Source organism: Bos javanicus, chromosome 18, assembly GCF_032452875.1.
Source record: "Bos javanicus breed banteng chromosome 18, ARS-OSU_banteng_1.0, whole genome shotgun sequence".
Taxonomy (NCBI): domain Eukaryota; kingdom Metazoa; phylum Chordata; class Mammalia; order Artiodactyla; family Bovidae; genus Bos; species Bos javanicus.
In genome coordinates this window covers 4794950-4808542 of record NC_083885.1, presented here as the reverse complement: position 1 = coordinate 4808542, position 13593 = coordinate 4794950, and the positions used below count along the sequence as shown (strand labels likewise).

The following is a 13593-nucleotide window of genomic DNA, read 5'->3' as shown; positions in this document are numbered from 1 at the left end:
CCAGCACATGTGGCCCTTCGTCTTTGCCCCATGTCTGTGACAGACCCATTCACCAAAGCCCCTGTGTTTTGCTGATCTCTACTCTGCCTCGGGAACTTTCTCAAAAGACTTTTCCAGGCATTTGCTGTCAATCAGGATGGAACAGATGCATGAGCTGAAACCTGTTGTTTCATCTGATGATTTTGCAAATGGGTAGCCAGAGGAGACGGAGGCTCCCATTCAGAGTGGCAGCCCTTGTTCAGGTCACCAGGCTGGATGTGGGGGAGTCGAACCAAGATCCCACTGTCTTCATCCTTACTGGGAACATTTTTTTCTGGTTCCCTGGAAAAGAGCCTAGTGAAATTCCTATATACTCTGTTCAAGAAAATGAATAATGAAAATTCAAATTGAACAATTCAAATCCTGATAAGTAAACTTGCTAAAGCATTCTGTGTGTGCTTAGTCGCTCAGTTGTGTCTGACTGCACCCCATGGACTGTAGCCCCCCAGGCTCCTCTGTCCATGGGACTCTCCAGGCCAGAATACTGGAGTGGGCTTGCCATGCCCTCTTCCAGGGTATCTCTCCAACCTAGGGATCCAACCCAGGTATCCCACATTGCAGGTGTATTCTTTACCATCTGAGCCACCAGGGAAGCCCATGAATACTGAAATGAGTAGCCTATCTCTCCTCCAGGGGATCTTCCTGACCCAGGAATCAAACCTGGGTCTCCTCCATTGCAGGCAGATTCTTCACCAGCTGAGCTACCAGGGATGGCATTCTAGAACTCTCTAGAACATTCTTGAACGCTCCTAAACTATGAATCCATTTGAGAAAGACTAACAGAAGAATCATTGAATCATATCTCTGGCCCATTTTCCAACCAGTAAATTCCAGACTCAGCTGATTATCAGAATCACTAACTGTGCTTTTAAAAAACACTGATTTCTTCATATTCCTCATCGTGTATTTTTATTGAGAAAGCCTTTGAAGAAGTCCAGGAATATTTATATGTATGTGTGTGTGTATCTGTGTCTGTGTATATTTACACATGTGTGATTGATTGTATATAAATATACATATGCTGCTGCTGCTAAGTCGCTTCAGTCGTGTCCGACTCTGTGCGACCCCATAGACGGCAGCCCACCAGGCTTCCCTGTCCCTGGGATTCTCCAGGCAAGAACACTGGAGTGGGTTGCCATTTCCTTCTCCAATGCATGAAAGTAAAAAGTGAAAGTGAAGTTGCTCAGTCCTGTCTGACTCTTAGCGACCCCATGGACTGCAGCCTACCAGGCTCCTCCGTCCATGGGATTTTCCAGGCAAAAGAGTACTGGAATGGGGTGCCATTGCCTTCTCTGTATATGTGTATATATATACACATATGTAAATATATGTTATATAAATATATATGTGTGTATGTGTATATATGGAGGGAGAGTTACATATATAAATACTTCTTAAAAACAGCTTCCCAACTGCTTGTAATGCTCAGCCATTGCAAAATATAATGATCAACCAACAATATAACCATTTGTAGTCAGGACTGACTAAATTATGCAGAAGCAAATACGGATATACTTCATAGTAGTCTCATATAAAGACAAAATCATGCACCTAGATATTTGGGGTTTTTTTGTTTTTAATCATACAGAACTCATTGTACCAAGGGACATCATGGTAGAATTTTCTGTTAATTTATCCTAATACTCATGTTCCAAGTTGCAGGGAAAAAACATATTTGAAGATTTGATGGCAAAGTCCAAATTCTTGCCAGTCATTAAAAGTAGAAAGCACTTTAAAATAGTTACAATTGATTTGTCCTCTGCCCAAAGCTCTACCGGCGGTCTCTCAGGTAATCATCACAGCCGTCCTCACTCGACACATCAGGAGGCTGGCTGAAATTGCCTGCGGAAAAGCTGGCAAGGAGCAGAGTGTGCTTCCCTTCAGATCTTCTCCGCTGCCCGCAGCCCGCCCCCGAAGCGCTGGGCGTCCCCATCTCCCTCTTTGTCTTCCTGTGCCCGGCCCCGCCTGCTGACCGCAGTTCCGTGCAGGCACAGCTGAGCAGGACCCGCATCCTGGGGAACCCAAAGGCATGAGGTGGAGCTCTGCTCTGGCTCTTTCTAGCCATGTGACCTCCATTCAGCACATCTGAGAAGCGCTGTCGGCCATCTTTCACTTCATCTGTACACTGAGGGGATGGCTATGTGAGGTTTTTTGCTGGTTTTTTATTTGACTACCCTGGGCCTTAGTTGCGGCACGCGAGATCTTAGCTGTGGCACGCAGGCTCGGTAGTTGTGGTACATGGGCTTGGTTGCCCCACGCATGTGGGATCTTCGTTCCCTGACCAGGGATCCAACCCACACCCCTGCATTGGCAGGCAGATTCTTAACCCCTGGACCAGCAGGGAAGTCCCTGTATGAGTTATGAGGTCTTTTCCACTTTCTGAATTGAAGAATTCACAGGTGGTCCTCTTTCACTTTGTTGAATTTGAATAGTCCAAATGAAGTTTATTTGTAAAATCTCAGACTAGAAAGGCTTACACTGAGGCAATTTTAATTATGCACGACTTGTAAAGATGACCAGGAATAGAGGAAGGCTCTCATGTGGCACTTTAAGATTTTTCTAAATGCTTTTTTGGATAATGTTTAAGAATTCTTGGGGGATTCGATCTAGCACAATAACTGCTAAATGCTTTAGTAGCTGTTCCAGAGTGTTTTGAAATAGCTTAAAAATCTCATTCTGGCCATGTGACACTTCCCCGTTCTGTTGAATCCATTTTCGCATAGGAGGATTTGATCAAATGTGCTGAAGCAAATCCAGAGGTGTTTTATAGCATTCCTGTGCTTCCTAAAGAGACAAGGAATTTTAATCACATATATTTATTAACTTGGATCCTTCTTCTGTGTTACATGTTTGCATTGAGCTTTTGTAAGAGATGATCTATAGATGGTTTTTAATCCATTTCATGGAAATGAAAAGAGGTAATTTCTTTGTGCCTGGAGTATGCTGGAGAAGACATTATTGGTAACTTTTTTCAGTAGGGTTGACACTCCTTTTTTATTTTGCTTTCTGGTTTTTGCAGTCTACCTAGCAAGATCGGGATTCCTTACTCTGGAAACCCATTTCCCATTGTGCTTGGCAGGAAAGGAGCAGGCCACCTGCAATGTTAAAAAGGAATTATGCAGATACAAACAAGGGCATGTTCCCCCACCCCCGAGTTTAGAATCCTAGGAATAAAGCACTTATGAGTCTGACAACCCTAGACTGGAAGATATGGCAAGTCATACGCTCAGTGTCCTAATGGACCTTCTACATCCCAGGAGGTGCTCTGCAAACCGTAGGGAGAGGAGAGGGGTCAGAGAAGGGAGCCAAGCTGGGAGGAGGCTGGATCTGCACTGGAAGGGCTTTGGTGACCTTCTACAAAGGAGCTCAGTGATCTTCTACATCCCAGGAGGTGCTCTGCAAACTGTAGGGAGAGGAGAGGGGTCAGAGATGGGAGCCAAGCTGGGGAGGAGGCTGGATCTGCACTGGAAGAGCTTTGGTGCCAACAAATGGGGCATGTGTGTTTGCATGTGTCACACACTGAACACAAACATTTAGGTGTGTTTGCAGATTTCCCTAACACACGAGGTAATAGGATGAGTGTCAAGAATATGCCTCCGTCAGTCTTTATGGAAGTCGCCAGAATGTACAGATTGGATTCAGAGGTGGCAAATACATTTCACCTAACATGGCAATTGATGAACAGTGGTTGTATCTACACTAGGGCCATGCAGAGAAAAGAAATCAGAGAAAAAGAAAAATCGTTGGTTGATTAGTTATGTCTGCCATGGGTACAAGAAGGGTTGTGGGCTACATATTTCCGCTGTTGTAAGAGACTGTTCCCACTGCCATACACTGTGACCATGACCATAATGATGGCCCCTCCCTATAATATTGCCTGTGACTAATAGTGAGCCCTTTGCTTGCTGGTATTTAAAGAGCTTTAATTTTCTTGTCAGGCCTCAGTATGGCGGCAAGTTCTGTCCTGGCTCTAGCCGTGTTTATCAGCTGTGCAATATTAACCCTTGTGATAAAAACAGCTTGGATTTCCGAGCCCAGCAGTGTGCAGAGTATAACAGCAAGCCTTTCCGTGGATGGTTCTACCAGTGGAAACCCTATATGAAAGTGGAAGGTAATTTGGTCTCTATGAACCTCAAACAAATATATCTCCATGTGAACAGTAATGTGAATGAACAGCACAGAAAAAATTGCTGCCTGTATAAAAGAGTTTCAGTGTTTACCTTTCATTCCCCGGGCCCGTCCTGGCCCAGGTTTTCATTCAGTTCTGTGGGTTTGTTTATTTTTCCACATTTTTTTTTTCACAAGACATCCCTTGCCTCCCACATGTACAAGTTGAAGAGGTCATGTGTTTGGAATGTACTTATGTTTCTAAACTTACTTTTGACATTTCAGCGATTAAGTCTCCCAGGGATGTTAATTGCAATTGGTATGAACTGTCCAGACCAAAAACTCATGAAACCATATCTGCCCCATGGAGACACCATTCTCAGTAACTGACATGGTAGATGATAACAGACATGGGAAGACCTATTTTCAGAGTGTATGCACACTCACACACACGCACACATCATGAATAAGAAATATCTCTATATTAAATTCTTGGGACTATAGCAAAGTAATAGCTTGTATTTGAACTTTTACATTGATTTGTTTTGATTTTGGCTCAATATCAAAATTTAGTTACCATGTGTATAAGTACCAGATTTAATATACTTTCTGTTACAGAAACAGAATAATTCTGTGCAAAATAAGCTGAGACCATTCTGTTTCCTATCAGTTTTTTTCCATTCACTCGCTGTATCAAAACTCATCTACCCTCCCTTGGAAAAGGATAAATGTGAATCCCACTCAGACATATGCAGAATGGGAAGAGACCAGATTTAATGATAATTCATTGGAAATAAGACAGAGGGCTGCTTCTGTACAAAAGCTCAAAATGAACCTATATTATCAATAACCAAAAAGAACTGATGTAATCAGACCTCATTATAATAAGTATTAAATAGCTTGTACAAATCAGGTGATACTACAGCTTTGCTCAACGTCAGCAAATGTTACAAAATATTTTCTGGTTTCAAATTTCTGTCACTAATATTATTGCAGCTTTACTAGGTAGGGAACTTGCCATTTCATTCATTCATTCAACAGATACTGACTGAGGACCCCCTCCTGGGAGACTCTCTGCTCCGTGCAGAGGCGAGGACATTGAATAAAACAGAGACCCCAGGCATAGGGTATCACCTATGGCATAGGGTATACACCCAGGCATAGGGTATACACCCAGGTAGGGTATCATCCTACCGCAGGAGACACAAAAGTTAAGGCTTTCGCATCCTTTCCTCTTCTCTCTTTAATACTTACTTAAAATCGTAGAAGACAGACCATGGTTTGAAGGTCTGTGACATTCATGCTGCTTGGGAAGAATCAGGGAAAGACTTTTCATAAATCTAGACAGTCCTTGTCTTACACTGATTAGCTTTTTCTTCTGTATTCCTTTTTTTAAATTGAAGTATAGTTGATTTGCAATGTCTGTTAGTTTTAAGTGTACAGGAAAATGATTCAGTTATATATATGTATATATTCTTTTTCAGATTGTTTCCGTTTATAGGTTATTGCAAGATATTGAGTATAGCTGTCTATGCTATACAGTAGGACCTTGCTGTTTATTTTATATGTATCAGTGCATATCTGTTAATCCCAAATTTAATTTATTAAATTAATTTATCTTAATTTATCCCCCACCCCAATTTCTGTGTTTCTAATAGACTAGTTCCTAAACTTTCTCAGGAACCTGTGTGGAAACACTGAACTTTCTATAACTTGTTAATTCTTGGCAATGATGAAGAAAAGAGAGGGTATCTGTGTTTTCTAGCTCCCTAATCTCACATGCACTGAGGAGGACTCGTGAAATAAAAATGCTATTAGAAAAAATTCCTAGGTGAGAAAAAAAATGGAATCCATCCCTATGGCTGCACATTTGGGCCATAGTAACTTCCCTTCGCTCCTGTCTTTGACCCTGTCTTTTATGGAGTGGTTTGGGAAATGTGTCCAGTTGCGAACTGCTCACACGTTTGTTGTAAGACTGTTGTCAAGGATTTCACACAACATCACCCACATCAAGTCTCATGTGAACAGCGTCATGTGGAATTCCTGGCCGGAAAGGGCTCTTTCTATGGGAGAAATTGGCACGAAAATGCCTTTCTGATAACAAGAGCTCTATAAAGATAATACTTTATTTTTGCCTGTGATACCAAAAACTTCTGAGACCTAACATTGCTTTAGTCTTAATGCTGAGTTTGTTTACTTCCTCTGCCTTTTCACGATTTGACTCTCTTCTATATGTTTTGTAAACATTATTGGCCATATGCCTTTTTTCCAAAGTGCCTAAAACGTTTCCTCTTAAGAGACTGAATAAATATCTAAAATCATTGTGCCTGTCCTAAATCGCAATCAGAAAATTATGACCTATGGGCCAATTGTGACCCTTTTTTAAAGCATTTTTTTTTTTTTTAAGTGGACCACTTTTGAAGTCTTTACTGAGTTTGTTACAATACTGTTTCTGCTTTATGACTTGATTTTTTTGGCTCCAAGGCACATGTGATCTTAGCTCCCCGACCAGGGAAGCAAGCCATACCCCCTGCACTGGAAGGCAAAGTCTCAACCACTGGACCGCCAGGGAAGTCCCTGACCCGTCTTTTTAAATATTGTTTTATTGTGACACAGCAATGCTCTTTCATTTACATGCTATTAATAGCTGACCTCAGGGTCTGTGAAGTCTTAAATATTTACTGTCCAAGGAGGATAGGGACACAAGCCACCAATCACTTGTATTGTGGCTCTTAGGATTAGGAAAATAAAGTTCTCATGTATTAATGTTAAAGTACTATATGGATTACTAAAAGGAGTTCATGTTTTTAAAAGCCACACACATCTGCTCTCAGGCATCCATGCGTGCACACACCCACATGGAAAACTGTAACACTTTCCACCTTGACCATAGTAGCTTTCTAAATAAATTTAACTCATCTTTTCAGTAATCACGTCATTGTCCTAGGATTTCCTCTTGACCGTGACCTCGTTTGATCTCTTTGCTTCTAGAGGAAGACCGATGTAAACTGTACTGCAAGGCTGAGAACTTTGAATTCTTTTTCGCCATGTCCAGCAAGGTGAAAGACGGGACTCCTTGTTCCCCAAACAAGAACGACGTTTGCATTGATGGGATCTGTGAAGTAAGAGAACATTTCTGCTTTGGAACATGTGGTCATGCTTGTGCTGCCTCCTATTAAATGCATAGCAGGAGAAGTGTTGCAGGAGATTCTTATGTCTGGATAAGAGCAGCTGGTGAAGGGAAAAGGGTAACATTTTCAAGCTGGACGTGAGTTTTTATCTCCAAGTCCCTGCTCACTTTCTTGACCCCTTTCATGACCCCTGTCCTGTGATTTGAGTTTCTCTTTCACTCCCTTCCCACATACGGAGGTGCTGGTGTATCCTACTTTACATGAAAGTTGTAAAAATTAAATAAGAATGGAGATAACAGTAGTGGGCGACTTTTCTTGCGTGTTCACTAAGTACATGCAGTACACGCTTAGAACCTCGTAAATGTGCTTGGAAATAGCATTTCTGTTTATTGTGGGTTAGTTTTTCTTTTTCTTCCGGTATCTACTTTCTCTTTTCAATTTGACTGTGAGCTCCGTGATCTTTTAAGGGAGTGTGAGTGTCCTTGGGTTGGTGTCAGGGTGGGGGGGGTCCCAGCATTTTTATGTTTCACTGGTAGAACTGGCCTGAATAAATTCCCCTCCCATTAACAGCAGTAGTGGCTTTTCATTCCAGTTTTACAGATGAAGGCTGTAAGCCTTAGAGAAGTTTTGTGACTTCCCTAATCATATGTCCAGTAATAGCAGAGGAAGGATTTAAATCCCTAGTCAAACTTGAGACTCTGCTTTTAATCCTAAAGCTGCACCACCTTCCTAATATTCAGTAAATACAGAAAACCATGTATACCTTTTGGTTATTCTAAGCCAGTGGCTTCTCAAATGTTTGATTTTCTCACTCTTTTTTTTTTTTGGTCACAGCCAGTGGGATGTGATCATGAACTTGGCTCTAAAGCAGTTTCAGATGCCTGTGGTGTTTGCAAAGGTGATAACTCAACTTGCAAGTTTTACAAAGGCCTGTACCTCAACCAGCACAAAGCAAATGGTAAGAAATGCTGCAGATTCGGTGCTGTGAGTGGTGGGACATGTCCTTTGCTGCCAAATGAATCTGAGACTTGCTAAATTCGATCCAGCTTTTCACTAGCTCATATGAGGCATGGAAGATGATGGCTTTTGATGCTTTGTTATTGCTCAGTCACTCAGACGTGTCCGACTCTTGACACCATGGACTGCAGCACGCCGATCTTCCCTGTCCTTCACCATCTCCTGGAGATTGCTCAAACTCATATCCATTGAGTAAATGATGCCATTCAACCATCTCATCCTCTGTTGTCCCCTTCTCCTCCAGCCTTCAATCTTTCCCAGCATCAGGGTCTTTTCTAATGAGTCAGTTCTTCACATCAGGTGGCCAAAGTATTGGAGCTTCAGCTTCAGCATCAGTTCTTCCAATGAACACCCAGGACTGATCTCCTTTAGGATAGACTGGCTGGATCTCCTTGCAGTCCAAGGGACTCTCAAGAGTCTTCTTCAACACCACAGTTTAAAAGAATCAATTCTTTAGCGCTCAGCTTTCTTTATAGTCCAACTCTCACATCCATACATGACCACTGGAAAAACTATAGCTTTGACTAGATGGACCTTTGTTGGCAATGTCTCTGCTTTTTAATATGCTGTCTAGGTTGGCCATAACTTTTCTTCCAAGAAGCAAGTGTCTTTTAATTTCATGTCTTCAGTCACCATCTGCAGTGATTTTGGAATCCAAGAAAATAAAGTCTGTCACTGTTTACATTTTTTCCCATCTATTTGCCATGAAGTGATGGGACCCGATGCCATGATCTTTGTTTTTTGAATATTGAGTTTTAAGCCAGCTTTTTCACTCTCCTCTTTCACCTTCATTAAGAAGCTCTTTAGTTCCTCTTCACTTTCTGCCATAAGGGTGGTGTCATCTGCATACCTGAGGTTATTGATATTTCTCCTGGCAGTCTTGATTCCAGCTTGTGCTTCATCCAGCCCAGCATTCCACATTATGTACTCTGCATATAAGTTAAATAAGCAGGGTAACAATATACAGCCTTGATGTACTCCTTTCCCAATTTTGAACCAGTCCATGGTTCCATGCCCAGTTGTAACTGTTGTTTCTTGACCTGCATACAGATTTCTCAGGAGGCAGGTCAGGTGGTCTGCTATTCTCATCTCTCTAAGAATTTTTCAGTTTGTTGTGATCCACACAGTCAGAGGCTTTAGCATAGTCAATGAAGCAGATGTTTTCTGGAATTCTCTTGCTTTCTCTATGATCCATTGGATGTTGGCAATTTGATCTCTGGTTCCTCTGCCTTTTCTAAATCCGTCTTGAACATCTGGAAGTTGTTGGTTCACGTACTGTTACTTATGCAAGAGCAGAGGAGGATGAGTAGTTTTAGCAACACAAACATCCAGAGGTGTGTTCAACAAACGCCTTCCTGCTGAGCAATTTCAATATGCTGTGCCACCTGTATTTGTTAAAGAACGTATTGTGGAACTTTTTAAAAATATATGTATTTATTTATTTGGTTGTATCAGTCTTAGTTGTGGCATGTGAGATCTAGTTCCCTGACTAGGGATCAAACTTGGGCCCCCTGCGTTGGGAGTGCAGAGTGTTAGCCACTGGACCACAGGGAAGTCCCTGTATTATGGAACTTAGATGGTCCACACTTAAAACATAAGACGCGTACTTGAAGCAGTTATCTCACCGTCTCGAGTAGAATTGAGCTTTGAGCCCTGTCTTCTGCACACCACAGTTGAGACTAGGTGGCTCCAAGTTTTTTTCCAGATTGATTAAAAATAAAAAGCATCTTTGAGTTTCATGGCTTTTGGGAAAAGCCATGAAGGAAAAGAGAAGCGTGTTTTCTGTCCACATACATGTACTTGGGGAAAGTACATCATTTTCTCTCTCGGGTGTTCCTACCACTTGAAAAATGGAATAACTGTTTTCACTGTGTGAGAGTAGAAATGAGCCCCGCTCTGTAAGGAGGGCCGCTGCGGCTCTCTGACGGGGTCCCCCGCGTCTGACATGGGTGACAAAAATGTTCTGCTCTCTCCACTTAGAGTATTACCCGGTGGTCACCATCCCGGCGGGCGCCCGCAGCGTCGAGGTCCAGGAGCTGCAGGTATCCTCCAGCTACCTCGCGGTCCGAAGCCTCAGTCACAAGTATTACCTCACAGGGGGCTGGAGCGTCGACTGGCCAGGGGAGTTTGCCTTTGCGGGGACCGTGTTTGAGTACCAGCGTGCCTTCAACCGCCCCGAATGCCTGTCTGCCCCGGGCCCCATCAATGAGACGCTGGTCTTTGAAGTAAGCCCCTTCTCTTTATTCGGCTCTCACTGCCTCTTGCTGCGTGTCTAGTGACGACCCCCATTTAAGCTAGCTTAAAGAACCACTAGTTCATACCTGTGTCCTAACAGGCTAAAGCTCAAAGGGCAAAGACAGCCCCTTCATCTGGGGGAAAGAGGGATCCAGTGGGTCCCCGGGAGAATGTGCCGACTTTCACATTTAGATGCCAGCCTTCCACCAGCCCACCTGGCTGTTCAGTTTGCTGAGGGATCCCAGGGATCATTTTTTACATGATTCCGGTTTGTCTGCCTCTGCCGTTTGGATAGTCTGTTCATAGTTATTCATTACAGGGATCTGCCAGCCTTGGAGGCAGAGCAACATAGTGGAAAGAACACTTGCTTGATGGCTAGACAGTTTTGGAGAAGGAAATGGCAACCCACTCCAGTGTTCTTGCCTGGAGAACCCTGTGGACAGAGGAGCCTGGTGGGCTGCCATCTATGGGGTCACACACAGTTGGACACAACTGAAGCGACTTAGCAGCAGCAAGACAGTTTTATAGAGCAAGCCAACTCACTTTTTTGGCTGCCGTTTTCTTTAGAGGTGAGAAGAGAAAAAAATAAATGGTTAACGACGAGGAGAGTGAAAACAGCCACCATATCTGCGAATGACGCTGTAACAGAATTGTCACGGAGACTTTGTCTTTGGTCCGCGTCACATCTCAGGGTTTGCTTCCTCCAGTTTATAAAATGGGGCCAATCGTGTGCTTTCAGAGGCATGTGGTATGTCTCAGGCGTTAGAAGTCCCTGTGGCCACTGCGTACCGAGGACTTAGGTAACCAAGCACTCCCGTTAGTCACATTCAGCTTCAATCTCTCACTTGCAAAACTGGGACAGAAACCCTGCCTCACTGACTTGCCAGAAAAATAAGCAATGAAGTGTGATGAAGAAATGTTAAAAGATTTGCCTAGCTCACGTAGCTAGGAAAAAAGCAGAGTTGAACTGGAGTCCAAATCTTTTCCATCTATGAGTATGATATCTGCTCTCAGGCTAGTCATATTGCTCTGCTCTTTTCAAATCAAAGAAACAAGTCTAATTCAACTATTACTATTATTATTTAAGGTACTAATCAAACATTTACTAAGAAAGATGAATTTAAAAAAGAGTTTAAAAGTATGACTACATGTAACTCCCCCCACCACCACCCCCCGGAAGGACCTATTTTATCTTATTTTTATTGCTTTTGCTATGTGATACATTTTTAATTTCTTTACTTTATATTGGAGTATAGTTGATTATCAATGTGTTAATTTGAGGTGTACAGCAAAGCGATTCAGTTATACATATACATGTATCTATCGTTGTTTTTTTTTGGATTCTGTTCCCATTTAGGTTATTACAGAGTATTGAGTAGAGTTCCCTGTGCTATAATTTTCTTTACCAGCTGAGCCACAAGGGAAGCCCAAGAATACTGAAGTGGGTAGCCTATCCCTTCTCCAGGGGATCCTCCCGACCCAGGAATCAAACTGGGATCTCCTGCAATGCAGGCAGATTCTTTACCAGCTGAGCTATCAGGGAAGCCCCTGTGCTACACAGTAGGTCCTTATTGGTTATCTATGAATATTTTAAATATAGCAGTATGTACATGTTAATCCCAAACTCCCAAACATACAGACCAACCTTCCCCACCACATTCCCCCCGATGACTGTAAGTTCATTCTCTAAATCTGTAAATCTGTTCCTGTTATGTAAATAAGTTCACTCACATCGTTTTTTAAAGGTTCCACATAAAAGTGATATCATACGATATTTGCCTTTCTCAGCCTGACCTGCCTCACTTACATGATCATCTCTTGGTCAACCCATGTTGCTGTTGCTGCGAGTGGCATTATTTCATTTTTTTATGACTAATATTCCATTGTTTATATGTACCATTCCTCTGTCAGTGGACATTGAGATTGTTTCGTGCCTTGCTATTGTAAGTAGTGCTGCAGAGAAGGCTGGGGTGCGTGTGTCTTTTTGAAGTAATGGTTTTCTCCAGATAAATGCCCAGGAGTGGGACTGCTGCGTCAGATGGTAGCTCTGTTTTTAGTGTTTAAAGTGAAGTCTGTGCTGTTCTCCACAGTGGTTGTACCAATTTCCGTGCCCACCAACAGTGTAGGGGCAGTCTCATTTCTCCACACACTCTCCAGCATTTATTTTTTGTAGATTTTTTTGATGACGGCCTTTCTGACTGGCATAATGTGATACCTCATTGTACTTTTGGTTTGCATTTCTCTGATGATTAAATGTTGAGCATTTTTTCTTGTGCTTTTGATGATCTGTATGTTTTCTATGGAGAAACGTTGCTTTAGATCTCTCCATTTTTTGATAGGGTTTTTTGGTGTTTTTGACATAGAGCTTTCAGCTCTTTTATTTCAGAAGATGAAATTAGGAACCCCAAATCAAACTGGTTTTATCTTAGGGTAGTTTGGAGCTCAACAATGAATCCAGCCCCTGAAATCAGCCTGTAATTACATGGAAGGCATAGGAATTGAACTTTCTGGTTAAAGAATTTGAGACTTGTTTTTCAGTCCTAATTTTTTAGATGGATATGTTTGTTTTCTTTTCTATCAAGCATCTGAGCAGCAAATGTCTTTTCTTTAGAAAAGGTATATTTTCTTTAAAGATATATTTAGCTTGCAGGGAATCAGTTTTCGAGAAACATGGCTTCCTCCTAAGTTTTACCATGAGGCCTTTGATCCATCTCTAAGCAAATGTACACAAACCAAGTTCTGTGGCTAGAAAATTACTGAATCAGAAGATGGGTACCTCTCACAGCTTCTGCCAACGGCGACCGGAACCGAGTCCAGATGATTCCTCATGAGAAACACGTGTTTTCCTGCTTAATGACAAGCAACCATTTTTTGTTGTTGTTTCTCTGTCCAATTTTCTTCATAATTACAAAGCCCTTCCGGTAGGTTTTCACAGTTCTGTCTGTAATTTAAGGTTTGCTGTTAAACATAAGTTATCTGCAGGAAAACCACAACAAAGAATGAGACAAGAAGTGATGGAAAGTGCAAAGCAGAATCACAGAGCTCCTTCTGACTTTCATCTTTA

The 13593-nt window shown here is 42.3% G+C and overlaps 1 protein-coding gene across 1 annotated transcript in view; it reads left to right on the top strand.

The window, feature by feature from the left end:
* Positions 1-13593, top strand: part of ADAMTS18 (ADAM metallopeptidase with thrombospondin type 1 motif 18) — a 145508-nt gene that overhangs the window by 94088 nt on the left and 37827 nt on the right. Inside the window, exons 13-16 of the mRNA XM_061386616.1 lie at positions 3978-4150; positions 7138-7268; positions 8112-8235; positions 10275-10519. Coding sequence (XP_061242600.1) covers positions 3978-4150; positions 7138-7268; positions 8112-8235; positions 10275-10519 — 673 coding nt within the window. The remainder of the gene's footprint in view (positions 1-3977; positions 4151-7137; positions 7269-8111; positions 8236-10274; positions 10520-13593) is intronic.